At 48.2% G+C, this 25,252-nt stretch overlaps 9 protein-coding genes across 9 annotated transcripts; 5 read left to right on the top strand and 4 right to left on the bottom strand.

Annotated features, from left to right (window-relative positions):
• Nucleotides 1–330: 330 nt before the first annotated feature.
• On the top strand, nt 331–2,069 carry FPSE_07036 (uncharacterized protein; the record flags this gene model as incomplete). The annotated part of the gene is made up of 3 exons (XM_009260154.1): nt 331–727; nt 779–1,556; nt 1,607–2,069. 3 exons carry the CDS (start codon nt 331–333, stop codon nt 2,067–2,069), a joined length of 1,638 nt encoding a protein of 545 aa, XP_009258429.1.
• Nucleotides 2,070–2,229: 160 nt separating this feature from the next.
• On the bottom strand, nt 2,230–3,898 carry FPSE_07035 (uncharacterized protein; the record flags this gene model as incomplete). The annotated part of the gene is made up of 2 exons (XM_009260153.1): nt 2,230–3,452; nt 3,508–3,898. The coding sequence occupies 2 exons, from the start codon at nt 3,896–3,898 to the stop codon at nt 2,230–2,232; spliced, it is 1,614 nt and encodes a 537-aa protein (XP_009258428.1).
• A 1,396-nt stretch (nt 3,899–5,294) lies between these two features.
• Nucleotides 5,295–6,677, top strand: FPSE_07034 (uncharacterized protein; the record flags this gene model as incomplete). Its single annotated transcript, XM_009260152.1, has 2 exons — nt 5,295–5,682; nt 5,743–6,677. The coding sequence occupies 2 exons, from the start codon at nt 5,295–5,297 to the stop codon at nt 6,675–6,677; spliced, it is 1,323 nt and encodes a 440-aa protein (XP_009258427.1).
• A 2,369-nt stretch (nt 6,678–9,046) lies between these two features.
• FPSE_07033 (uncharacterized protein) lies at nt 9,047–10,765 on the top strand (the record flags this gene model as incomplete). Its single annotated transcript, XM_009260151.1, has 2 exons — nt 9,047–9,324; nt 9,397–10,765. 2 exons carry the CDS (start codon nt 9,047–9,049, stop codon nt 10,763–10,765), a joined length of 1,647 nt encoding a protein of 548 aa, XP_009258426.1.
• Nucleotides 10,766–11,276: 511 nt separating this feature from the next.
• On the bottom strand, nt 11,277–13,109 carry FPSE_07032 (uncharacterized protein; the record flags this gene model as incomplete). Its single annotated transcript, XM_009260150.1, has 2 exons — nt 11,277–12,837; nt 12,904–13,109. The coding sequence occupies 2 exons, from the start codon at nt 13,107–13,109 to the stop codon at nt 11,277–11,279; spliced, it is 1,767 nt and encodes a 588-aa protein (XP_009258425.1).
• A 2,781-nt stretch (nt 13,110–15,890) lies between these two features.
• FPSE_07031 (uncharacterized protein) lies at nt 15,891–18,306 on the top strand (the record flags this gene model as incomplete). The annotated part of the gene is made up of 12 exons (XM_009260149.1): nt 15,891–15,971; nt 16,023–16,117; nt 16,171–16,298; nt 16,355–16,449; nt 16,497–16,627; nt 16,684–16,801; nt 16,861–16,978; nt 17,044–17,063; nt 17,136–17,206; nt 17,361–17,415; nt 17,463–17,640; nt 17,705–18,306. The coding sequence occupies 12 exons, from the start codon at nt 15,891–15,893 to the stop codon at nt 18,304–18,306; spliced, it is 1,692 nt and encodes a 563-aa protein (XP_009258424.1).
• Nucleotides 18,307–19,986: 1,680 nt separating this feature from the next.
• On the top strand, nt 19,987–21,363 carry FPSE_07030 (uncharacterized protein; the record flags this gene model as incomplete). The annotated part of the gene is made up of 4 exons (XM_009260148.1): nt 19,987–20,233; nt 20,283–20,350; nt 20,403–20,776; nt 20,826–21,363. 4 exons carry the CDS (start codon nt 19,987–19,989, stop codon nt 21,361–21,363), a joined length of 1,227 nt encoding a protein of 408 aa, XP_009258423.1.
• Nucleotides 21,364–21,516: 153 nt separating this feature from the next.
• On the bottom strand, nt 21,517–22,932 carry FPSE_07029 (uncharacterized protein; the record flags this gene model as incomplete). Its single annotated transcript, XM_009260147.1, has 9 exons — nt 21,517–21,553; nt 21,606–21,944; nt 22,003–22,299; nt 22,346–22,386; nt 22,460–22,499; nt 22,550–22,591; nt 22,642–22,737; nt 22,796–22,845; nt 22,894–22,932. 9 exons carry the CDS (start codon nt 22,930–22,932, stop codon nt 21,517–21,519), a joined length of 981 nt encoding a protein of 326 aa, XP_009258422.1.
• Nucleotides 22,933–23,652: 720 nt separating this feature from the next.
• Nucleotides 23,653–25,206, bottom strand: FPSE_07028 (uncharacterized protein; the record flags this gene model as incomplete). The annotated part of the gene is made up of 2 exons (XM_009260146.1): nt 23,653–25,071; nt 25,120–25,206. The coding sequence occupies 2 exons, from the start codon at nt 25,204–25,206 to the stop codon at nt 23,653–23,655; spliced, it is 1,506 nt and encodes a 501-aa protein (XP_009258421.1).
• Between the last annotated feature and the right edge of the window lie 46 nt (nt 25,207–25,252).

The raw sequence follows: 25,252 nt of genomic DNA, 5'->3' as shown, positions 1-25,252 counted from the left end.
TCTTCCCATGGATCCAGACCCTCCGGGGCCCGGTAGAATAGAGTCTCCGTCGACTAATCTGCGGCTGCAGCCGAACTAGCGACACAAACGGTCCTCAAGCCCGTCGCGGAGGATTTATCCCAGGGCCGAGGAGGACTTTATCAAGCCTATGGTAGACAAGAAGCCAAGGTTTCACGTATTTTAGCTTGTGTGAGTGTTTAATTATGGGCGGGGCTCGGTTTAGATCGCCGCCACCGTTGGATAAGTTAAAACCACTTCCCTTGAACTTTCTTTTGTCTTATTTCCAATTGACTTTTCGCCTGCTGTTATTTGTTCAGACGAGGCGCTAAAATGACGGACTCTTCGTCGAAATCTTCAACGGATCCATCCAACGCCGTTGACGCGCACACCAGCTCGAAACAAGCGAACAACGCCCTTCTTCCTACTCAGAGCAGCGACAACGAGCACGATGGCTTCCACAATGATCAACAAGACCACCTGGACATGCAGCGTCTTGGAAAAAAGCAACAATTCAAACGCACTTTCTCGCTTTGGTCTTCAATTGGCTTTGTAGCCATTTACATGGCCACATGGGAATTCGTCCTGATTTCGCTGGCTCCTGGCTTTACGAATGGAGGATACGCGGGCGTGTTTTGGTGCTTTGTTACAACTACCACAGCTTATTCTGCTGTTGTCGCGAGTTTGGCCGAGATGGCTTCTATGGCGCCTACTTCCGGTGGTCAATATCGTAAGTCTCTCTCTGTCACTTCTCTCAGGTTCTTCAGCTGATAGATAAAAGACTGGGTCAGTGAATTCTCACCTCCAAAGTATCAAAAGGTCCTCTCGTATGCGTCCGGCTGGATGACAACTCTTGGCTGGCTCGCCAGTTTCGCGAGCAGTTGCTACACAATCGCCTTCCAAGTCCAAGCCTGCATCAACGTGACAAACCCCGACTTTGCATTCACACCGTGGCAAATCGCGCTCATCATGTGGGCTGTCATTCTCATCACCATCGCCTTCAACACCTGGGGCACAGCGTTCTTCCCACAGCTCGAAACAGCCAGTCTGATCGGTCATGTCCTCGGATTCTTCGCCGTCATGATTCCTCTCTGGGTTCTCTGCGATAAGAATTCCGCAAATGACATCTTTCTCCAGTTCACTGATCAGAGTGGGTGGGATAACATGGGTTTCGCATACATTTCTTCTCAGATTTATGTTTTGTGGTGTTGTTTTGGGTCAGACAGTATCGTGCATTTGTCTGAAGAAGTCAAAAACGCATCGATCATCGTGCCTAGGGCTATTTGGTGGTCCTATATCGGTAATGTCTTTTTCGGCTTTATCATGCTCATCACCATGCTTTTCTGCATTGGACCTTTGGATCCGGTGATCGCGTCGGATTGGCCTTTCATCACCCTCTTTGACCGAACGGGTTCGCAGAGCTTGAATCTGTTCTTTAACGTTATCCTGTGGCTGTTGGTGTATCTGGGCAACATCACGACGCTTGCGACTTGTGCGCGTGAGACTTGGGCTTTTGCTCGAGATCAGGGACTTCCTGGTTCAAAGTGGATTGGCCACATGTAAGTATCCTTCCATCAGTTTTATACTCTAAATGCTAACGAGTTTCTAGGGACAAGAAGTGGCACATGCCTTTCAATGCAGTCTATCTCATGTCCATCGGCGCTGCCCTCCTCAGTCTAATCCAGATCGGCTCTGACGTCGCCTTCACCGTCCTCGTATCTCTCTCGACCCTTGGTATCATGACCACGTATCTCCTCAGCATCGGCTGCGTTCTTCTCAAGCGCATTAGAGGCGAGACTCTCCCCTACGCGCGATGGAGTCTGGGGCGGTTTGGACTGGCTATCAATGCTTTCTCAGTACTGTACAGTTTGTTCATTGTTATTCTCTGCTGTTTCCCTCTTACTTTGCCTGTTGATACAGCATCGGCGAATTGGGCACCTTTAATCTGGTTTGGTGTCATTATTATTGCTGCTATCGCCTATATGGCACATGGTAGGAAGGCCTATACTCCGCCTGTCAACTTTGTTGAGGGAGTCAAGATGCAGGGAGTTGGACTACAGGAGTCTACATAGAGATATTAGTCTCTTTCAAAAGTTGTTGCATGTCACAGTTGTGTGCATTGTTGTTGATACTATAATCGGCATCCTTAATTATTGAATAAGCAATAAAAACTATATACGTTGAAAGTCGTCGCCTCATCGCTCTCATCATATCCATCTCAGATCATCTTTCTCATGCAGAAATACGATAAACCTGGTACTCATCGCCCGTGCTAACAGGGAAGACGTTGAAAGTAGCAAAGCCATCAGGGTTTTCAGGCTCGAGACGGACAAAAGCCTGGGCAGCGTATTGTTGTCTAGTGCTAACGTAGTAGGCACCAGCAGGGAACTTCATCTTCTTCTTGAACAGCTCGGTCTTGACTGTGGTGAGAATAGTACCCTCGTACTTTTGGGTTGCTAGTGTTGCCTCGGTGATGTTGTACGCCTCAACTTCACCTTCAAAGTCCACTGCCAGTTCGTTGACGGTCAGACCGACGGCACGAAGCTTAGTAGCGGCGCCTGCCCACGCACGGCTGAAGATGTAGGCTTCAGGCCTGGAACGAGTAAGGTTGCTAGCAGGGGGAGTGTTGTTGCCAAACAAAACAGGCACTTCGGTAAGTTCGCCAGATTCGGTATCAATGTAAGTCCATGTGGAATTTTCCCAGCGAGGCTGATCGCGAACGATGATCTCTTGGTCGTTGGTGATAAAGTCAGCGCGGGCTGCCTCAACAGTGTCATAGATCAGCTCTGCGTTGTCGGCGGTTGTTTGCACAAGGGTAAGAGCCGCAGTCAAACCAGCCGCTGTTCGGCGCTTAAAGTATTGATCTCCGATACCAATGCCTCGTGTCTCGGACAGGAACGCGAGACCTTGACCCATGAAAACAGTGACTTCACCACGCGTGTCAGTGACAAAGTCCTGAAGGCGAATGCCCTCACCCTCCTCTTGGAACGCAACAACGTAGCCGTTGGTAGTAAAGTTCTTCTCCTTGAGCGCAGAGTGAACCTTGGGAACAACGAGAGACTCAGCCAGAGCACGGATATCCTTGTGGACGTTGGGGTTCTTGAAAGCTGAGAACTGGTCATCATGCGAGGGAATGTAAGTCTTGTTGTCGTGGGTTAAGAGGCGAACAGCGTTGGTCTCGTGGCAGTCGAGATGAACGTGGGCATTGAACTTGAGGTTTAAAGCCTTAACATCGATGGTTTGCTGAGAGGCCATCTTTGTGTGGTCGCGGTTGGGGTCGAAGCCTGTCGCCATGGTGCGTTGGAAATAGGCTGATCCGTCAGGGCTGTAGCGTGGCAGAACAATGATATCCAACTTTTCAAGGATAGAGGCCGTCCATTTAGGTTCAGCATCCATCTTTCCAAGCAATGCGAGAAGAGCTTCTTCTCCCGCTGGCTCGTTTCCGTGAACTCCACCTAGACACAGTTTGTTAGATATTTTTGCAAGTTAAACGGGCAATCTGGTACTAACCTTGAAGCCACACACGGACTTTGTTCGTGCCATTGCTGCTGGCAATTGGTTCAAGCAGCGACTTGGATGCCGACAGGTAAACATAAGGAATAGACCGGCCCTCCTCTGATTTGATGGAAGGGTTGTGGTACGTCATCCAGTCATTCCTTGAAGCAAGTGTCCAAAGGAACTGCTCTAGATACCCCTGCGGGTTTGGCGCAGCTGTTCCGTTGGCGAAGCCCTGAGGGATGTGATCAGGGTCCAGGAACGCAGGCGAGTACAATTTGTCGTCGACATCAGGAAAGTTTGCAGCGACTTGCTTCGACTCCTTGACAAACTTGACTTGGTTACCGGCGTACTTGAGCTGGGCAGCCGCACCCCCAACAAGGGTAGCAACGGTGAGAAAATGCATGATGACTGGACTGAAGAAGTAATACAAACGAAAGACGACGATATCGGTTGGGTTTATATAGACAAGATGATCGAGTCAAGTACCCAGACAACAAGCATCATGATCCGAGTCAATCACCGACAATCAGGTTCGCCTATCAATTTTGCCTGCTGAGCTTCCTGTCTAGTCGCTAGTTTGGGCCGTTTGTTATCATTAAGCTTAACTAAAGACTTATTACGATTCTCCGCGAAATATGGGGAAGAGTTGGGGAATTGACGAATCGTGGATCGTGTTTTGGAGTCCAACCCCGCGAATTTATCTTGTGCCAAGAGTGACGATGGACGCGCAAGGATATATAGCATGGTACGCTTGTTCAACTAGGGACTTGGCACTCCGATCACGGATGGAACGAGAGACAGAGAGAGATCCGAAGGTCCGAAGTTCCGAGGTTCCGTAGGATAACGAGTGATAAACTATCATAAGTAGTGTTAAATAGGGGCATGAGGAATGTGTTGTTACCTATCCAAGCATCATTGTAGATTTCCAGCACCCTGATCGTGGGTAAGGTAAGGTAACTAAACGTTTCAGCCAATGAGTGACGACATCTAAATGATTAGTAATGGTTATGATCCGAAGGTAGGCGAGATAAGCATGAGATCTTTTCCACTAGACCTAGCAGTTAGTCCATCGTTGCCCTGAATCAAGGCTGGAAAACTACAGCACAGTCCGATAAATGTAATTTCCGTTATTGGACATATGCATTGTTCCTGCAGCAGGTTTAAGATATGGTAATAGCAGCTCTCATATAGGTGGAAATGGCATCGAAGCTATACCCATTGAGGTCAGAGAATATCGGCCACCTATCAACAAACTCCAAACAACAGTTGAGATCCATGTTGGAGAAAGTGTTGCATCTTCACTAACCTATGCAGGGGTGCGACAAGATAGTTCGAGCATAGATAGAAAGAAGATAAAGAGTTACGGATAGTCCATAGTTTGTAGACACATTGTTCGATTATTCCCCGTTGGAGATGGGACTTGGTAAACAGTTTCTGTGTGTAGGGTAGCCTTACAGAGCAGATGACGTAGATCCAGAGAACCGGCAAAGGATTAGTCCGAGGCAACAAAGAAACAACGTTGACAAAGAGAGAAGTTGACGTTGGTATCTCAAAGTCAACATTCAAGACATATAACTGCATACTCTAACACACACTCCAATTACTCGTTTCATTCCGATTGCTGTTCAAGAACGATGCAATAGCATCAATGACCTTGAACATCACGTGGTGATAAGATCAGAGACATCTAGACCGCTAGTCCATTAACAGTAACCCGTCCAAGATCCTTCTACGCGTCTTCCCCTCACCCTTGATCGCGTCGTCTTAGTCAAGACGCGTCCAGTCCAGTCCAGCCCATCATGACAACATCCGTAACCCCTCCTATGCGCGTCCACGGATGGAATGTCCATCTTGTCGCAGGCGACGATGACTTTCACTTTGCAGGTCTATACCAAGTTCCCGGGAGTAACTTGATAACATTTCGCGATGTTATTGACGAGATGCGTCTTTGTTTTGACATTCCCGGCGAGGAAGACCCCTGGGAGACTATGGCTTTCATGTTGGTGGATTCACCAGATGATATGAAGAGAAAACTTCCTTCTTTAGTTGCAGATGAGGATCTTGCTCTTCCTGTTCCTGGGCTTGAGGGTTCTTCGCCTAAAGTTCAGCGTGTAGTGACATACCATGTGATCCTGCATAAGCCCTGTGAGATTTCCTACGATAAACCGTTACAAGATCACATCAAAGGTTTGTCCAGTCATTTGAGAACTTAATCAGTCTTCTTTGGTCGCTGACAAAGAATGCCAGATAAATGTGCTCAGCACATTACCCGACCAACGCGTCGAACGGATAATCGCTATATACCTCTTGATAAACCATCACTGGACCCTCGCTATGCCAAAATGCCATTTCGACGTACAACAACCACTCGCAGAGCTTCTCAGTCTCCAAAACGGCGCAGATCCGACTCGTTTTCATCAACGACAGATGGCGAGCAGGAAGACATCAAGAATTTACATGTTCCACTAAACATGGACCTATCACCAGAAGAAGCGAGACAAACGACAGAGACATTCCGACATGACTGTCTTATCCATGCCGATCGTTGTGCTATATCTGGAAAAGGCCAGTCATGGTGCATTATTCCGTCGATTGGACCAGGTCTTCTTGCTTGTCATATTGTACCTCAACACCATTTTTACCACTACCCCCGCCATGACCAGAGCAACGCGACTGAGGCTGAACCTGAGATCGACGATGAGAGACTCACTCAAGCATGGAAAGATACATGGTCTGGCAAAAACGGCATGCTCCTCATGAACGACATACGGCAACTCTTCGAAGCCCGTCTCGTCTCAATCCATCCCGACACTTATAAAATTCGAGCTTTTGTGCCATACGATGTTATTACCGACTTTCACGGCAAAAAGGCCAATGTTGCGCGAAAAGTGGATAAACTAGCGTTAAGACACCACTACGAGATGTCGTGCATTGAGAACATGGCTGCGCAGATGCCAGCGGTATCACATGACTCTGCTAGCCAGAGTACAGTGAGGTTTTTGGAAATTAGATCGCCGCTTGGAAGGACGATTAGTTTACCGATAAATACGAATATGGGTAGGCAGGGTGGTGATCCGGCGAAGAGGGTCAAGTTGGAGGAGACGGTAGAGACGAGTTCGCAGGAGGAAGAGATCCAGAGGGCTTTGTCTGTGGAGTACGAATTGACAGAAGTTTCGGATTGAGTGTTGGAATGATGAATGATTAAAGATTTACATATTCTTGTACGAATTCCAGTATGTTTCTATTCTATCGACGGTGCCGTGTTGGAGTCTGTCTTGAGCAACTCCCCATTTCCAAATTTACGCGTCTCATGCTGAGCAGCAACTGCAGGGCCAAGTCTTGGTACATAGAAGGAATCTTTATAAAGCCAAAGACACTCTACTAGAACCTACTGAGACTACGCGACAAATGTCTGGCATGCTCAAATCTGGCTTTGCTTTAAGTCTCATAGAGGCATGTGATCATTTTTAGCAACGCCCCCATAGCGTTGTATCCGGAATGAATGGACTGCATTCCCGAGCTGCTCATGGCGTGAACGGGTCAAATTGATCGACAAGTGGCAGTTGACGAACGAGTGGCATGCATCATCCACGTGGGCCACTTGAGCTCTTGAAGTTGAGTTATCTGAAGCCTAGCACGCAATCACTCGTTCCAATCCAATGACTGACTCTTTCCTCAATTGTCGGAACGACAGGAACCTGAGCCACTCGGGGATATTTTCTACAGCATGCAGGAGAATAAACCGAGAAACCTCCATTTTCTTCACTTGTATATCGTTTACATCAGAACTCACCGACATAAGATGGGTACTTTTAACGGGAAGTGGACTGTCGACGGCAAGCCAAGCCCGTCCAACTGTAGCCACAACCGTGAAAAACCTGTTATCTTGTCGCCTCTTGGAGATACGATATAAAGTCGGTTGGGAGAATATAATGCAATATTGGTGGAGAATAACAAAGGTTTCGCCGAGACGTTGCGTGGGAGGGTAGTCGCTTAGTTTTGTATTCGAACCGGGCCGAGATAGGGGAGTTGCCGGTCTGTCGTAGGGGTCCCTGATGGATTTGGCAGGAGAAGACGGGAGTTGTCAGATATCACATTAGCTGAGATAGCAGAGCCTCAACCGAATGGCACGTTGAAAGACATGACAGCCCATCTGTCAAAAAGAAGACTGAAATTTGCGGAAAACGCCCTCAACTCCGGTCGTGACTAACGCGGTTATTAATAATAACAAAATCCGTCCTCGTCGTATATCCCAGTGGATGCAAAATCCTCATCATTTCGAAGATCCGGATCCCATAACCGGGTTCAAAGACATGAAAACCGGAGTAGCTGGAAATTTGGGGTAACGTTGTCCGCTCCCGTTCTCCAAAAATGAAAAAGATTCCCGTGTCCGAGACTCCGAATGAGGGAATTCTTGCAGGTTATGCTTGTCCGCGGGATGAATATTCGTCAGTATCCGTAATCAGGTGCTGCTTGTTGTGTGATTGTGTATCCGCGGGAACTATATGCGTCGTGTGTCTTCCCGTCAGAAAAAAAAAAGATCAGGCCAGTTCTGGGTCTGGGTCATGTCAGCAGTGCACGGCGAGGCGAGTGTGAACTGAACAAGCAAAGAAACTGACGGGGGAGGGGAGGGAAGAGGGTTCTTATGTGCCGTTTGTGCCGAGAAAAACGGGTCGACATGATGATCTAGCACCCGTCTTGGCGAAGCGCCTTTTCTGCATGCCCAGACTTGGCCAAGACTGGCCAAGACAGATGAGAACAAGTGGAGAGAAGTCTGGGGTTAAGAGATTCAGCGAGAAGTTTATTAGAGATTGGGTTATGCGTGCTACAGCGACAACAGTACGGGCCATGTCCCAAAACCTGGGGGAAACATTGAGGCTCTCGTTCTCTGACAGGACACGGGAGAGATGCTTGATTGATGAGTTCTAGATTTGTCGTCACTACTGCCCTGTCCCGTGGACTTGGTACCCTTTGCCTCTTTGAGCCACCGGACTAATATGGAAGTCTCTCGGGGACACAACGTCTAGACCAAACCGCCACTCAATAAAGAAACGGGGAACAAATGTACCACGGACCCATCACTTTGTCTCCCGCGGGAACATCAAACACCCCGGGAAGACCGTACCCATTGTTTCTTTTTTTGCTGGTCACCATTGCATGCATCTCACCAACAACTCCAACTCTACCACGATAGTCATTATGCTTTTTGTAATTGCATCACAAACCGTTTACCATTATTCCTTGACCTCGTTACTCCATGGGGTAGACTAGTCAACTTTTACCCCATATTCCTTGGGGTAAGAACTAAAACCTTCGCTTCCCCCCCTCCGCACGGTGATGGTTGTTGTCCTTTCTCTATAAGATACCCTGACCCCGAACTTCCCCAGACAGAAGAAGGAAGATCCAGGCTCAGATTCAGATTCAGATCCAATACCTACTTCAAGAAGGAATCCTTCCAGACTCTTTCTCTTTCAAGGTTCTTTGTATCTCATCTCTTCTCTTCAACTCTTCAACCTTATCCTCTTCTTCAACAACAACAGCAGCCGACAACATGGCCGGCCCAGTGAAGAAGCCCGTCAATATCTTCAAGCTCAAAGATGTCGACGAGCCACAAGGCGTGTTCAATTGGCGACTATGGTTCGCCGTCTTCGCCTTTGGTCTGATGGGTGCCGCTCGTGGTATTGACGAGGGTCTCATCTCAGGCGCCTTCAAGTCCAAGGACTTTAAGAAATACATCCACTTCAGCCAATATTCAGAGGTCGAGCAGGCCAACATCAAGGCCAATGTTTCTGCCATGGTCCAGATCGGGTGTGTCGGAGGTGCCCTCATGTAAGTACCAATCTACCAAGCCACCGAGTCATATCGCACACCAGCGCTAACCTTGTTGTCTTTTTTCCACAGTGCCTTTATGATTTGCGATAAGATCGGTCGTATTTGGGCTACTCGCCAGCTCTGCACAGTTTGGATTGTCGGAATCGTCATCTTCATGGCCAACGGTGGTAATCTCGGTGCCATCTACGCAGGTCGCTTCATCGCTGGTCTAGGAGTTGGTCAAACAGCAGTCGTTGGACCCGTCTACCTCGCCGAAATCGCCCCATCAGCTGTTCGCGGTCTCTGCACTTGTGTCTTCTCCGGCTTCGTCTATCTCGGTATCGTTCTGGCCTACTTTGCAAACTATGGCTGCTCTCTGCACATGGGCGATGACACCCACGCCCGCTGGCTTGTCCCTACCAGCCTTCATCTCATGTTTGCTGGTTTGATCTTTGTTCTCAGTTTCTTCGTCGACGAGTCTCCTCGTTTCCTTGTCAAGAAGGGTCAACTCGAAAAGGCCACTGCTGTTATGGCGCGCCTGCGACAGCAACCTATCGACTCCGATTACATCGTCCGCGAAATGACTGCCATCCAAGCTTCTCACGAGCACGAGCTTGAGAGCGTCAACACCTCTTTCCTCGGTACCTGCAAGGAGCTCTTCTTCAACAGCAGCAACCTGTACCGTCTCTACCTTGCCAGCATGGTCCAGGTTCTGGCTCAGTGGTCTGGCGCTGGATCTATCACTTTGTACGCTCCCGATCTGTTCGAGCTCCTCGGTATCCACGGCTCTGAGACTGGTCTTCTTGTCACTGCCCTCTTCGGTATTGTCAAGCTTATCTCCGCTATCAGCTGTGCTCTCTTCCTAGTCGATGTTATTGGTCGCAAACGCGCTCTTATGGCCGGTATCTCCCTCCAGGCTTTCGCTATGATCTACGTTGGCGCTTTTCTCACAGCTGTGCCTGACCCCACCAGCTCTTCCGGTGCCGCTCGTGGAGCTATGGCTATGATCTACATCTCTGGTATTGGTTGGGCTCTTGGTTGGAACACCATGTCCTACATCCTTACCGCCGAGCTGTTCCCTCTCCGCATCCGTGCTCTTGCTACCTCATTCGCCATGACACTGCATTTCCTGTGCCAATACGGTAGCAGCCGCGCCACACCTAACATGCTTCTGCCCACATCCAAGGGAGGCATCAACCCCAACGGAACCTTCTGGACCTACGCTGCCATCCTTGTTGTTGGTGGTCTTTGGGTTATCATTTCCGTCCCTGAAACTGCTGGCCGATCTCTTGAGAGCATGGACAGACTTTTCGATCTTCCCTGGTACAAGATCGGCTTGTTCGGTAACAAGGATGCCGAGGAGCAGGATGCTGTTTACAACGAGAAGGAGGAGATGGCCATGGCCACACATGGAGATGTTTCCTACATTGAGAACAGGCCCACCAAGGAGATTGCTTGATCAGGCTTAGAAGCTTTGGATTAGCTAGTATGATTTTGACATGACTTGAGCGAATTGATTTACATTTTACATCACTCTTCATCTGTTTCCATCTATTCTTGGCGTGATGTCTATATTTGACAGTAATATGCACTCCAAGCCCTTGTCGCAGTAGCGCTGGCCCCTAGAACATCACAGCTAGCCGAACCCCAATTCCAGGTTACTGGTATCTCCGACCATGGCATGACTCGTTTCGGCAAACACGGAGAATAAAGTTAGATGAAGTCGCTGCACTACTGCCCAAAAAGGTAGGGCCTCTATTCCCTTGACTCGTCATCAGTGAGGATGATACACACAAGCCACCTGGAGTTTGATGAGTGTTTGTCACATGCAAGACAGAGAAAGTGAACAACGGAATGATTTCATTAAACTAAATTACTTTTATCTCATGTGAATTCGCTTGCTTAAACCAGCCTCGACATATCCAAGGACAAGCCAGAGCTGACCGGATACTTTGGTGCTGGACCTCCAATTAAAAGACCATACCCTTGGTCTGCTTGCCCTTCTCCTCTTCCACCTTCCTGACATTGATGTTCCTCCAGATAATGATGGAAAGAACACAAAGAGGCATGGTGGCAACACCGGTAATGGCCATGAGTCTCATAGTGTGGGCATACGCACCAACAATGGCCTCACGCTCGAGCGAACCATCAGCAAAAGACTTTTGGACCTCAATGCTGCCGAAAATGACGGACACATTAGCCTGGGCAGACTCAGGTAGACGCTGGGCCAGCTGAACAGGCATGACATTGTTCCAGAAAGCACCGGCGATGGCATAACCGATACCAGCACCAACACCGCCAAAGAGACCAGAAAGAGCGCTGGTGACGGCGAGGTATTGATGAGTGACGGGGGCCATGACAGCGACTTGGTCGACGGTGGAGAAAACACCAGCACCGAAACCGACGAGGATCTGGGTCAGGGCCAAAAGACCGACGTTGGTATCCTCCTTTCGGAAGGGGATGATCAGAGCGGTACCCAGAAGCATAATGGGAGCACCAGCCATGGCAGTCCACTTGATGTTGCCAGTGCGGGCAACAAACCATCCGACTCCAGGCGCAATGACGGAAGAGGTGAGGGAGTAGGCGTTGAGGACGTAGTTGGCGTTGGAGATGCTCAGCCTGTTGACAACCTGGAGATAAGAGCCGAAATAGGCGTTCCAGCTGAAGGTGGACAGGAACATGATGGCGTTGAGCAAGCATGAGCCGATAATGGTTCCCTGCTTGAGGTACTTGAAGGGTAAGAACTGAACAGGTGCCACCTTTGCTTCCCAGATGTAGAAGATGGGGATCAGAACGACGCCGAGAACCTCGAGGGCGATGATGTAAGGTGTTGCCCAGACCTTGGGGGCGTAAGGAGCCAGACTGTAGGGCAGAAGCAAGCAAGAGATACAAGCACAGAGGAGCAAGATTCCGATAATGTCAAATTCGATAAAGTAGAACTTGAAAGACTGGAGGAATGTGCGGTTGGATCGCTGTCTTGTGATGACGCCCTGCTTGGTCGCTGAGCGGAACATGTAAATCATGGTAGCCATAGCAGGAATACTGCACGCGGCAATAATGATGGCGAAAGCTCCAAATGCCCAGCGGAAGTTGAGCTTTTCGTAGAAACCAGTGGCGATCTCGGGACTGGCAAAGGTAGCGACGATACGAGGTGTTGTGTTGATACCGTAGATGAAAGCACGGTTGGTCAGGGTAGTCATATCAGCCAGCATAACACCAATGACATACATGATTCCGATATGGCCGACCCAGTAAAGAATGTGAGCACCGATGTACATCTGGACGGTGGTACATGTGGCCTTCATGATCATGCCAACGAGGCAAACGACCATCATAAAGGCAAAACCTTCAACTCGACCCCAGACATCGATGGCCTTGGCGAGGGGAAGAGGAGCGCAGGCTCCAATGATGGAAGCCAAGATACTTCCAATGTTGAGAAGACCGTGAGCACCGAAACTGGAAGTGATGTACGGGTTGAGAGCTGAATCGACATAGTTCATGATCATGTCGACAAAAGAGATCAAGTACAGCCTGATAGGATAGAAATTAGACATGGTTCTCCACCTCCTCGAGATAAGGTGAGGGGAATAAGCTTACATCAAGAACATGCTGACCAGGGTCTTTTTAGTCCACACCGAGGTAATGGCGCGCACGCGCTCAATACCTTCTTGATACTCACCCTCGGACTCAAAGTCGGAGCCTTCAGGACGAGCAGCAGACTCGGTCTGCGGGATGGCAGTGTTCTTCTCCTCGTCAGAAGATCTGCCATCCTTGTGAGGTGATTCAACCATGATGGGGTTCATGTTGGGCAACCAAGGGTAAGTGGTTGTTGGTCTGGCAGTGGTGTTGAGGGGAAGAAGTAAGGGTCTGGGAAAAGGAAGTGTCGATCTTTTTATCAATCAGCAGAGGCGAAAAAAAATTATTCCATGCGTTAGTATAGACAAGGTGTGTCTTGGCAAACCCTTGGATAATGCCAAGGGTCTGGCGAACCGTCAAGGAATCCTTCCGGCTGTGGGATCCCGAGGAGGGATTAATTGCAGGGTCACTTCTGCACTGTGACTGTCTAGTTAACTGACCGACTATTTTTGTTTGCTCACAAAACTCGGTGGCAATTAAAGTGGTTGGGCCGGAGATTGTTTCCAGAATCAGATTAGATCTTTTAGATATCATCCTCCTCTGCCCACATGGCGCATTGTTAGCGGTAATTCTATCTAATCAATCGGCGAGTTTTGATCATTATCATCTCATCAGACCACTCTGGTCATAAGTTTGTGATCCTCTGGTCTGGTCTGTCTTGGCCACTATTCCCTGCTCATATTCCTTCGGGGGGACCTTTGGTTGCAGGGGGAACTTTGTTGACGCGGCAGTTGTTTATCTCTAAGCTTAGAAATACTGTGTCAACAGAGAGCAAAAAAGACTGCCGATCAGAGCATCCAATCTCGTAAATCCATCAATGCTACTCTTCAACGCGGCAGAGATGCAATGCCCTGGTCTTTAACCGTCTTCCATCCAATAACCTTCTAAATCTACCCGAACATCCCTGTCAGTGAACCGGACCTACGGTTCAATGTTGGCTCCGTTTCTGCAACATCCCTGTCACAAGCTCGATATCCGTATGCGCGACAACGGGGCCGTTCTTCTCTTATTCCCAAACCTCTCGGAAGTAACCAGATCTAGACTCCAAGCTTTTCGACCAAGTGGATATAATGAAGCAGAATTCTTTTTTCCTCTTGAGAAAACTCCACTACTTTACCAGTAGAATGGGCGAAAAGAATGCTAGCTAGGCTTGAATGAGTCTTGTGCGCGTGTGCCAAGGTGCTAAAAAGATAAGATCTTGTCCTTGCAAAAACCATCCGTACACTCAGACGTTCTGCGTCTTTTTCTTACTCGGCTAACCGTTCTTTCGCAAGTCTGGTCCTTTGGTGGCGTACTGAATATCCGATCATTCCCGATAAACAGTCTGTCCAGGCATGTGGCCATAACGGTTTGGGCTTAACGTCTATGAATCGTTCTTAAATAGCTCCTGGGCAAGCTTGTGGTTATTACCTAACCCCGAGAATGACCATGGTTATTTCAGAATTTGTCTCGATCTTGAAGGCTGACCAAGAGTTAACAATCAGCCCTTCGGCTATGCCTAGATCTTAGAGGTGGAACATAGCAAGTTCCTTGTCCGACCCTCATTTCCCTTGTCTTTGAGAGACATCTTTAGCATCGATGTCCTTCCGAGTGTTGACTTGCCTTAGGGTATCAGAAAGAATGGCCGCTTGAAGCATCAAGACATGAAAGACAACGTCTTCTTCGACTCTTCCTGACAGATACAAGTCAACCACGGAATTACGGTGTATTTGCCATATAAGAGACTATCCCGATCACACTTGTAGTTATGACTTATTTACTGCAAACATGGGAGATAACATCTAAGAAGCAACTTCGACTCTACCACCCACCTGGAAAATGTTGGATGGACATTGACCATCTCTTGAGAGTGTTATTTTGCTCTTGCATGGCTTGTTGGCACAATTCCAAGAAGACATCGTTACTTAAGCGATGGTTGAAGACTGTACCACACTGAACGCGAGCAACAACATGTACAGTATCGGCGAGGAACAAATTGTGACTGGGCTGTGACCAATCAAGCAATATCACTATCGTTCTTCACTAAATTTACGTACCCGACTAACCATCTGCGTGATTGAATTCTCATCAATATATTCTTAACAAGTGGGAAAATAATTGTGTCTCAATATCTGATTTGTGTAGCGGGCATTTGATACAGTCCGACGCCGCAAGTTTGACCCTTACAACAAACAGACGTTCCTAATATTGACGAGTTGATTTGGCCTGTCTCCAGGGTAAAATGGCGCTGTTTTTGTGACCAGCTTACCAACTACGCATATCTGTCAAGCTCGCACCGTAAGTGTCTTGTTGATGTTAGCTTTGTAGACAAATTGGCTGCCAGGTATAATTCTTCGTTAGAAGACAGTATTGTAAACCGGGATCTCTATTGCACTGTAGATCCTACTTCTGCAAGGAATGCCTCTGTCAACACTTGAGTTGCTGGCCTGCTTCCCCTACTGTTTCATTGCTTAAGTGGGCTTGAACATTTAACCCTGTGTTTCTGGCTGATTTTCTTCTTGTCATAATTTTCGTGTTTATTCGTTGCATTCGTTCTCCCAGTATGAGGTGCCGATTAGCAAGAGAACAGATAGATATATCAAGGTCAAATCTCAGATGAGGAAATGATTTGCACTAGAACTGCAGATGGGGCTTGCGGCTGAGGTATGCATACAGCTGAAAGAGCCCAATTGCCTTGGTATTGGCTCGGTTCAATACGTGGGGTGTCTTGAGTGACGTTGCTCTACACGGTAGCGAAACTTACTGCGCCGATCGTCAGCGACGAAATAACTGCATATCTGCGATTTCTTGTATTTACTCACCCATTCCCTACTCCCTTCACAGTCACTCCTACTTGCAACAGCGAACCCAGGTTGACCAACTCGACAAGATTGCCCCTGTACCAGAGATAGAGATGGACAAAAGCTGTCCGAGGTCCGAGCCCACTTGCGCGCAAACAAGGCTCTATCATGGAGGGAGTAAGTCTCCATATCTATGAGTGGCCATTAACCAAGGAGTTCCTTAAGCAGAAGATGGAATTTGAGCTCAAGGTATGTTAATTGTCATAACTACACTTGCTTCAAATCCTCATGTCAATCCAGAAAGCAGAGCTCTTACCCGAAGACGAGCGCAAGATGCTCAAAGGCTCATGCAGCCATCGGGATTTTATGGCAGAAGTCGGAACCGGAAGTATCATGTGAGTGACAAGCCAACCCGTATCAGATATCAATACTAATTACTCGATGATAGCCATCCGGCTGACATGACCGAAGAACAATGGAACTCCGTGGTTGAGACAAACTCCTTGCTTCATGGGAACACCATCTTTCGAGAAGCTTATGATCTTCCAATCACAATGGAAAGAGCCATGTACCCTGGTAAGAGGCGATCGAGAAATGCAAAGCAGAAATAAAGTAGAGCTAAACAAAAGCAGCCTTTCGACTCAAACCTCGCCCCATTTTCGACTTTACTGAAGACGGTGCCCATACAAGCGCCGACAAGACCGGAAAGAAGGGAGGCAATGCAACAGTAAGTGGCTCATGAATACAAACAAACTGTGCTTACCAGGACTCCAGATGGAAGAGTACCGGATCCCTCGATTTATTGTTACAGACGACGTCTATGTCGAAGTGTCTGAGCACAAGACATCGGTCATGACTGCCATGGCTGAGAGCTCTCTTTCTAAGAACTCTTCCGAAGTTGCCATGTATGTTATCAGACCTCGTACGTGTCTTGAGCAACATAATCGCCAACCAAAAGTAGAGGAGGTGGTGCTTTCGGATGGAGTGGAGGTGTTACTGGAGGTCATGAATATGAGAGCAGCGAGCGTAGCAGGGTGCGAAAGGAGGAAGAGAAGAACCACATGGTTATCACCTATAACGTGAGTCCGATCTATGAAATCATCTGCGAGATGCAATGTTGGCTAACCTAGATTTATAGTTTCCGCGTGTCACTCTTAGCCTCGACGACGATAACCTGCAATTGACACAGGAATGCATAAACGAACTTGCTACTGTCAAGACTCGTGAGGACGCCGGCAGATTCAAGAGAAAGTTTGGTATGTTACTGTTGATCTAGATTGTTCCTAGCTGTACCGTTGCTGATACAATATAACTGTACTAGGGTGTTTCTTTTCCACAAAGGTACAGTTGGGTGGACGTTTGCACTCTACTTAATAATCCACGGCTGTGACCGGAAGCACGACTGGAGAAAAGTCAAAACGGCTCAAGATCATGGCCGCTGCATCTTTCGCCGGACCGGCCGCCGAAGTCACTGTCAAGGGCGGGTATGGAGAAGATAGCACGCGACAGGATAAGTCTTCGACTTCCACATACGACAGTCACATGGCGTGGGAGGCCAAGGGACGACACACTTCTATGCAATAAGTATGATCAAATTCACTCTACCAATGACTTCAAATATGCTGACTCGGCCACTAGCCCTTCTGCTTGGTGCAGTACCGTTTCATCGTACTACAACTGGCGTGTAGTCAAGGTATGAACATGTATTTAGACTCGTGTACATATACTAATACCACACAGCAAGATAACGTCATTTCGATTGAAGATATAATCTCTCAGGTCGCGAAGGATCAGAAGCATGTCTTTGAGAAATTGAAGAAATTTGAAGAACGCGCATCTAGCGATTCATTGGACATCTGCTTTTACCACAAGCAAACATCAAGATACCTTGGATTCAAAACCGCAGCCGACTCTGTCCGTAAGTGTTACATCGTCTATCATTTACTATCAAGGCGGAACTATATATTGACATGCGAATTTAGCCGGAATCATGTTCGCAGATCTCTACGAGAGGGGTGATAATTTAGCGAAGGGAAGCGCGATCATCAAGGGAAACGCCACGATCATGGGGGGGAATACCGAGCTCATTGGAATCCCAGTAACTCCTCGAGAATATGGAGAGATGGTTTATGCGAAAATGCTGGGAAGAGGTCCCAGAAAGACACTTTCTTTGGGTGGTGTGCAACAAGGCAATGCGCAGGTGTTCCAGCTCTCTGGCAAAGTAGTTAAAGATGAGAGACCGTCTCCGGGTAAGTTTCTCTCGCCGTATACACGTACCGCTTGCCAGCTCTTAACTAACAATACCCCTCAGCTCATGAAGCAGGAAAGTTACGAAGCATGGAATGCTGACGTCAACTGTCCGGTCGGATACGTGCCTGCTACAGAAACGTACAAGAGGACCCAGCTGCAAGAATGTTACAAGGTTAAGAAAGAAGAGGCGGTAAGCTTGCGATGCAGGCCAGTTAATGATCAGACTGCGCAGGGTCTTGCACAAGAGATCCAGGTTGAGATAGAGGTCTACTCGGGGACAGAGTTCTTGGGACACCTTGGGAGGCAGAAGGGTACAAGGGGGCAGTGGTGGTAGATCGTGGACCCAAGGATAAGTTTCACGGCAAAGACGACATCAAGGCTGGCGAGCCATTGCGATTCACTTTGCGATACCAGCCGTTTGCGGAGAATGGGGTATAGGAACCTCTTGTTGGATCGGCGCTTTTTATATGTTGTGGAGATGTAGAGCACAACAAATCTGTGTAGTCTTTTATCTAGTTGCTCTTTTGAATTGAGCAGTCATCCACATCATGGATAATGACCTTTTGAAATGACTCTGACGTAGTGGACCTCTTGGATGGAGTTGAGCTGAAGCTTACGGGCGAAAGCCCTGAAAAGGTATCTGCGTTGCAACACTAAGACCCCTGGTTCTTCAATCTATACTAGCGTCAGAAGGTGACAGGTGTGGTCATTGAGATGGTATACGAGTTCGTAACTGGCTACTTCTCTGCACATGATTGATGGGCAAAGAGGTGGCAAGGCACTCCCTGTCGTTAATGTTTCTCATTTCAGATGTTAAAGCGCCGAAGAAGAGTCTGATAAGGTATAGTAGCATGGCATGACAGTGACAGGGCCAGCAAGCGTCCTCATTTGACCCGCTCACGCTGACATTTGACAAGCCTATACACTAACTAAATTAGTTTGATGCCAAGTACTCCATAGAAACGCACATCTCAACCGGTCAGTTGGTGTGCAAGGTGGACAAGCTGAATAATTTTGGGGCAGAGATATCGCGGGAAATTCTGTCATTGTGTATTATTGACGATCAAACAACTCGCCCTGGATTGATCTATGTCGCCATCACGATACATTAATTGCCCGCAAGGAATGTTTCGACACGCGTCGGAAACCCCGGAGAGCTACAACAAGGGATTCAGGCTGTGGTGGGTACATATGCAGGGGTAAACACATGTCAAACTCGGCTGCCGATAGAGATGTTTCGCCACAGCAGAATCAAGGAAGCCAATAAGAGGTCATAACTCAATGTGACGATACAATTCATGTTTGTGAATATCGAAGGATTGGTTCTTGACTAAAGTACATATGTAGGGCTATGACAAAAGTCCAAGCTTGACACTTCAAAAGTCACAGCCCAAAACTCGGTCTAATGTGACATTCAACTCTCTTACTCATTTCGTCTATTGTACGTTTGAGAGTAGCTACATCTGGAACCGTATCCTGATCCTATCACGAATCATCCCCCACATACCACGAGGCATATTGTGATCGGCACAAATCAAACGACTGCAAAAAACGCTCGAGCACAGACATACTGCGGCGTTGCCCGCAGAGTGCTACCAGATGCAGCACCTGGCAGATGAGATCCATGCTTGATTGGGCTGCGTCCCAAACGGACGAGTCTATATACAGCAGGGATCCGCAGGTCCCAGGAACGAATTGGCATCATCAACGATCGGCTGCAACTATAACGACGGCGGAGAAAAATTATCACTCAGAAATGGGTAATTGGGGCGTCCGTCAAATTGCCCGTCAGGGTTGATCGACGTGCGGTGGATGGACGCAGCTTAAGTTTACACCGAGACTACGATGTTACAGTAGTGTAACTGCGATACAGTCGATCTCTGCCCCGGGGCTTAGGTCTCGGTTCTGTCTCATCTCACTACAATACCCCTCACTTCCCCAGGTCCCTGGTTGAGTAATGGTTCAAGAGGTGTATCTCACTCGCCGTTGAAGCACGGCTTTCACTCACACAGACATGTATATCCGCTGGAACGATATCAGACCCAAAGCCATGGAACCCAGAGACATGGAGAGCACACCCGGTGCATCGCGCTCACTCGAAATTCAAGCAGTTCTCGTGGCATTTTCTTTACTATCCGCCACGACTGTCGCTTTACGGACTTATATACGAACGAAAGTGCTTAGTTCATTTGGTTTGGACGATGGCTTGATGGTAGTGGCACAAGTGCTCGCTATTGGCTCTGCTGTGGCCATTGGTCTTGGTAGGCAGTCTCAAAGTCTTGAACGGTTCAACGGCTAACTTGTTTCTAGAAAACAAATATGGACTGGGGTATCACACGTGGGAGCAACCCAAAAGCGCATATGTGCCCTATATGAAGGTATGTTATTGATTGATGGGTGTGAAACAGGCAAGTTGCTAATGGTTGGTAGTCCTTTTACGCGTCTATCGTCATCTACAACATCGCAATGTGCCTTGTCAAGATCGGAATATTACTCCAATACCGTCGAGTTTTCTCTATTCAAATCATACAGCTCATCACATTCTACGGAACGGCTTTGATGGTGGCTTGGACTATTGTCATCGCCTTCCTCAACATACTCATCTGTGTTCCTGTCGCCAAGTTCTGGAACGCTGACCTACCTGGGCGATGTCTTAACCCGCTTCTGATATGGTACATCATGGCAGGGTTCAATCTAGCGACAGACGTTACTATCTTCTGTTTGCCTCTGCCGGTTATCAAGAGTCTCAACCTACCAAGAAAGCAAAAGATGATGCTCTCTGCCATCTTTAGCCTTGGTTTCTTGTAAGTGGCTAACAAGATTATCTACCAAGACACGTACTAACAGTAATAGCACATGTTTCATCTCGATCTACCGCATCCAAACACTCAGGACTGCTGCCTCTACAGAGGATCCCAACTGGGACAATGTCGATGCTGCTATCTGGTCATTCCTCGAAATCACCATCGCAATTACAGCAGCCTGCCTACCAACACTACGACCCTTAGTCTCTCGACTCCTGCCTCGGATGTTCTCTTCCACACTGGGCAGAAGTAACCGTGCTTCCAAATACACCCAGCCACGCAACAGTCTCTACGTTGGAAACGTCCCTCGAACAAGAACAGACCGTCGTAGCAAGATGTTTGACGACACAAGCACTCTTGGTGATGACAGCGTCCCCATGCCTATTCACGATAAAGCTCTGCACTCTCCACACAACGCTAACTTCAGCGTGAGTATAAGGGCGGGCAGCGAAGGGCATGGCAGCCAGGACACTATTCCCATCTACGAGGGGGCAGGAATTTCGGCCAAGACTGTCATAACACAGCAAGTGGTGGAGGATGAGAGTTGGGATGGCAGTAGGCCAAGCTGCAGCAACAAATCTTTCTGATTGCACTCCAAGTTCCTTTGTTCACACTATACCCCTTTAATACATGCCTACACTAGGCTCATATAGTTTTAATAGTCATGTTACGAGTTATGGAATACCATTTTATTAAGTCATAAAGTTTCTTGATGCAGTGCAACGTTGTCAAGTAAAATGCTAGGTCTGGATGGGCTTTCGACCGTAGACCAAATGCCTTTAAGGTATCAAGTTAGGGTCTTGCTTCGATAAAGGGACGGAAGACTTACATGTCGCCACTGGCAAGATGTTTCGGATTTCGAATAATAGCCCGCATCTTTGCCACGAGAACCTCAACCTCTTCACGGCTCCAGCCGAGGATCTGGCCTATGGGATACAGCGCAAAGCCATCTAGACTGAGATCCATGTACAAACCGACAAACTGCCCTTGCCTTTTGCGCTTAACATCCTTTGGCCATTCGCCTAGTGGGATGATATGTACTTTATGGACAATGTCTTCGAACCCTGCATCTCGAGCAGCGTCCTGCATGAGTCCATTAGTGATGTTGAAAGTACGTCCAATCTTGTCGCCAGCATCGTAGAATAGCTGAGCCCACTGCCGAAATGTTCTAACCAAAGTTAGCTCTTTCGGACTGTGCGTATATCTTTAATAGACATATTAATTACTCATTCTCAGCTACCGAGTATGCGTTGTCGCATTTCAGATGGATGTCAGGCTCGATATGCTGGAACCAGCCACCAGGCTTCAAAGCTTTGAACATTTGGCGATAAAATCTCTGCCAATCATCAAAGGCGCCGTGCATGTAACGGATATGGATAAAGTCGAAGGAATCAGGCTCAAACGTCCAGTCAAGCTGCGCATCGTCGATTTGGAACTTGAGATTCGGTGGGATCCAGGATGGTTGGGTAGGCGAGATGTCAACTCCGATGACCTCTGCCGAAGGGAACTTATCTGCCATGTCACTGAGGCGGAGTTAGTAGATAGATACGATGAATGTGGGATACTGACATTGCCCAGATACCAGTGCCAGTTCCAATGTCGAGTATCCGCTAGATGAAGTTAGCTGGGCATCTTGTTGGTACGGATTGCTCTTGCCTGAGGGTTTTCTCCAATCGGCGGGACATAAAGCTTGTCGTCAAGCATCATGGTAAGCCATTCGTGTCTGGGTGCTTGTCAGGTTTAATCACATAATGAAGACTTCGTGATACTCACGCCACGTCAAAAGCCTCAACATGCTTGTCGTCATTAGGAGCCCTACGCAAAGATGAGCATCGTCGCGTGAAACCACAATTAGCGTCGCATACCAGTAATCAGTTGTGTGAGAACTCTGATATGTCCTGCCTTGAATCTTGCGATACTCGTAGATGCTTGACGAGACAGACGCTACTGAGGAGTGGGTGCTTGATGCCCGTATCGTTAGTTGTGCGAGTACCCAGACTGGATGGTATCACTCTTTACCTCTCTGCATCAGCTGTGGAATCACATTCTACGCCCGTAGCCTCTGGATCCTACAATAATTAGCATCGGTATTTTCTGGTCATTTTCAAGCTCCGTACAATGGCGATGCCCTGGCGGGTCTGTTGGTCGTCGGACATGGTTCTCAGAATGCGAGAAACTGAATGATGACTCCTCGAGATCGCGGCTACGACTCAAAAGTGTTCAAATCCTTATTTTTACAATATCCTCCAGATAAGGTAAAAACCCCTCAGACAGGTAATCATCAAGCTTGGCAGCTTATGCTACGTAATACTGGCTGATATGCTTTAACACTTCACCCGCAGCCAATGAAGCCCGGTCTGCGCATTTTTCATGATGGATAATCTGCAGTGACAGTAAAAACTACTTCACCAGGACACTGAGCCTGTTAATCAGGATACTCTGTTCTATAGAGTGAGTGGTCTTGGCTAACACCTCAGCAATAAACGGGTCGGCTCACCGATTAGCCAAAACAGACGATACCAGTTAAAGCCGGTTATTGCCCAATATCCCCGAGAACCTTGCCCGGGGTCGGATGTTTCCAGGAGTGAGTTTTTTTCAAGGCTGATCAGATGCGCTTGTCATCCTTGTTAGCATCGGAACAGGTCGATGCCGACAGTAGCGTGTATCAGAATAAGCTGCACGCTTTGCCGGGTGGCGCTGATCCGAGTGTTTGATTCATTTATGATTGGTTGCTATTACGGACATAACGTTCTGTACATATCAGCCGCACACTCTGCATGGATACTAGCACGATAATATCATTAATTCGTGTCTATTCTCTAGTCGTGAATTGATTAATCCAGCCTCTGTGGATGATCTAGCCTGTTGGATCCCCGCTAGACTTTGAAGTAGCCTCTCCACAGACGAGCTAGCTTCCCTTCAGGATCCCACTCGTCGACAACCTTCTTCAGCCTCTGCTGATTCTCTTTGCTGTAGTGCTGCTGCACCTCCTGTTTACTGCCCGCGTAGTTCATGTAGATGAATCCATTGTCCAAGCCGCGATCCTCTGCCAAGCTTCCGACATTGCTGATAAACTCTTCCGAGCTGTCCTCCACTAGCTTGTCCAGCTTAGGGTCCTCCCAAGTCGTAGTGAGCTGTACAAGCATCAAGGGACCCTCGTCTGGATCGAGACCAAAGGTGTTGCCGCCATTCTTCTGCATCGCTCGAAGAATGTTGACTGATAAAGGTTGGAAAACTAGAAATGGAACGACACTGCTACCGTTGGCGGCTTCAAAGAGCATAAGGTTGCGGGCTTCATAGAGAGGCAAGATGTCTGCGAAGAATGAGGCAGACTTGGCAGATACCGCGACGTCCCACCAAGTCTGTCGCGAGCCATAGGGGACGTCGATGAGTTTAGAGTGTGTGGAAATGTTGGCTACAACCGTCTGATTCGAGATCGCTCCTGGAATATCCGTGAGCGGTGAAAAGACCGGAGGGATGCTTTCCGCTGGTGAAGGAATCGTAGAGTGATAAAGACTTGTGAGCGCGATGTAGCCTCCGAAGGAAGGCTGATACGTCAGAACAAAGAAACTGTGCGCGTCCGAATCTTCTGGCAGACCGTTCACAGTCAGATTGTGGAAAAGAGGAATGACTGTCGTGTTCAAAGCGCCCGGATGAATGAGTGAAGTGGACCACAGATCGCCCTGTTCAAAAGAAGCCAGGTCAAAGCGTGTCACAATGCCAAAGTTTGAACCTCCACCGCCTCGCAGCGCCCAGTAAAGATCGGCGTTGGTGTCTGGCGATGCATTGACGATTTCACCGGACGCGACGACTACTTCGTAGTTGCGCACGTTATCGCAAGCCCAGCCCTTGGAGCCTGAAAAGTACGAGATGCCACCGCCGAGGATGAGTCCGCCTACACCAACATTAGCGACGCGGCCGCCCACGACAGCGAGCTTGAGCGGGTCGAGAACCTCGGAGACGTTGATCCATCGGTTTCCGGGTCCAACAGAAACAGTCTTGCGGTCTTCAGAAACAGTGATGTTGTTGAGATTCTGGAGATCGATAGTGACGCCATTAGCGATGTTGGATCCGTTAGCAAAGGCAGTATGGCCGCCGCTCTTGACTGAGAAGGGCGCGTCGAGATACGTGAGAATCTTCATCACTTTGGACACATCCTTGGTGGTTTGAGGATTGACAAAGCAATCAGGATGGACTTCTGATTGGCGATGAGACCAGTAGTTGTTGGCCAGGGTGTAGGATGTCGTGTTGGGGTAAGCGACGTCGGAAGGAAATTCCTCTGCGAGAGCAGCGCACTACATGACGTTAGACAAGATACGAACGGGGGAGAGTAAATGTAGTACCGCATCATTGGCGAGATTGAGAGGATAGCTTGTGGCACTTGACAGTCCAGCGAGAGCCGGGAGGCAGATGAGCTGTGAGACCCTCATCTTGAACACAAAGAAATGTAAGAGACAAAGTGATGGAAAGAGAGAG

This window comes from Fusarium pseudograminearum, chromosome 4, assembly GCF_000303195.2.
Source record: "Fusarium pseudograminearum CS3096 chromosome 4, whole genome shotgun sequence".
In the NCBI taxonomy this organism is placed as follows: Eukaryota; Fungi; Ascomycota; class Sordariomycetes; order Hypocreales; family Nectriaceae; genus Fusarium; species Fusarium pseudograminearum.
Note: the sequence above shows the minus strand (reverse complement) of the source record. Positions and strands in the feature narration are given on the sequence as shown.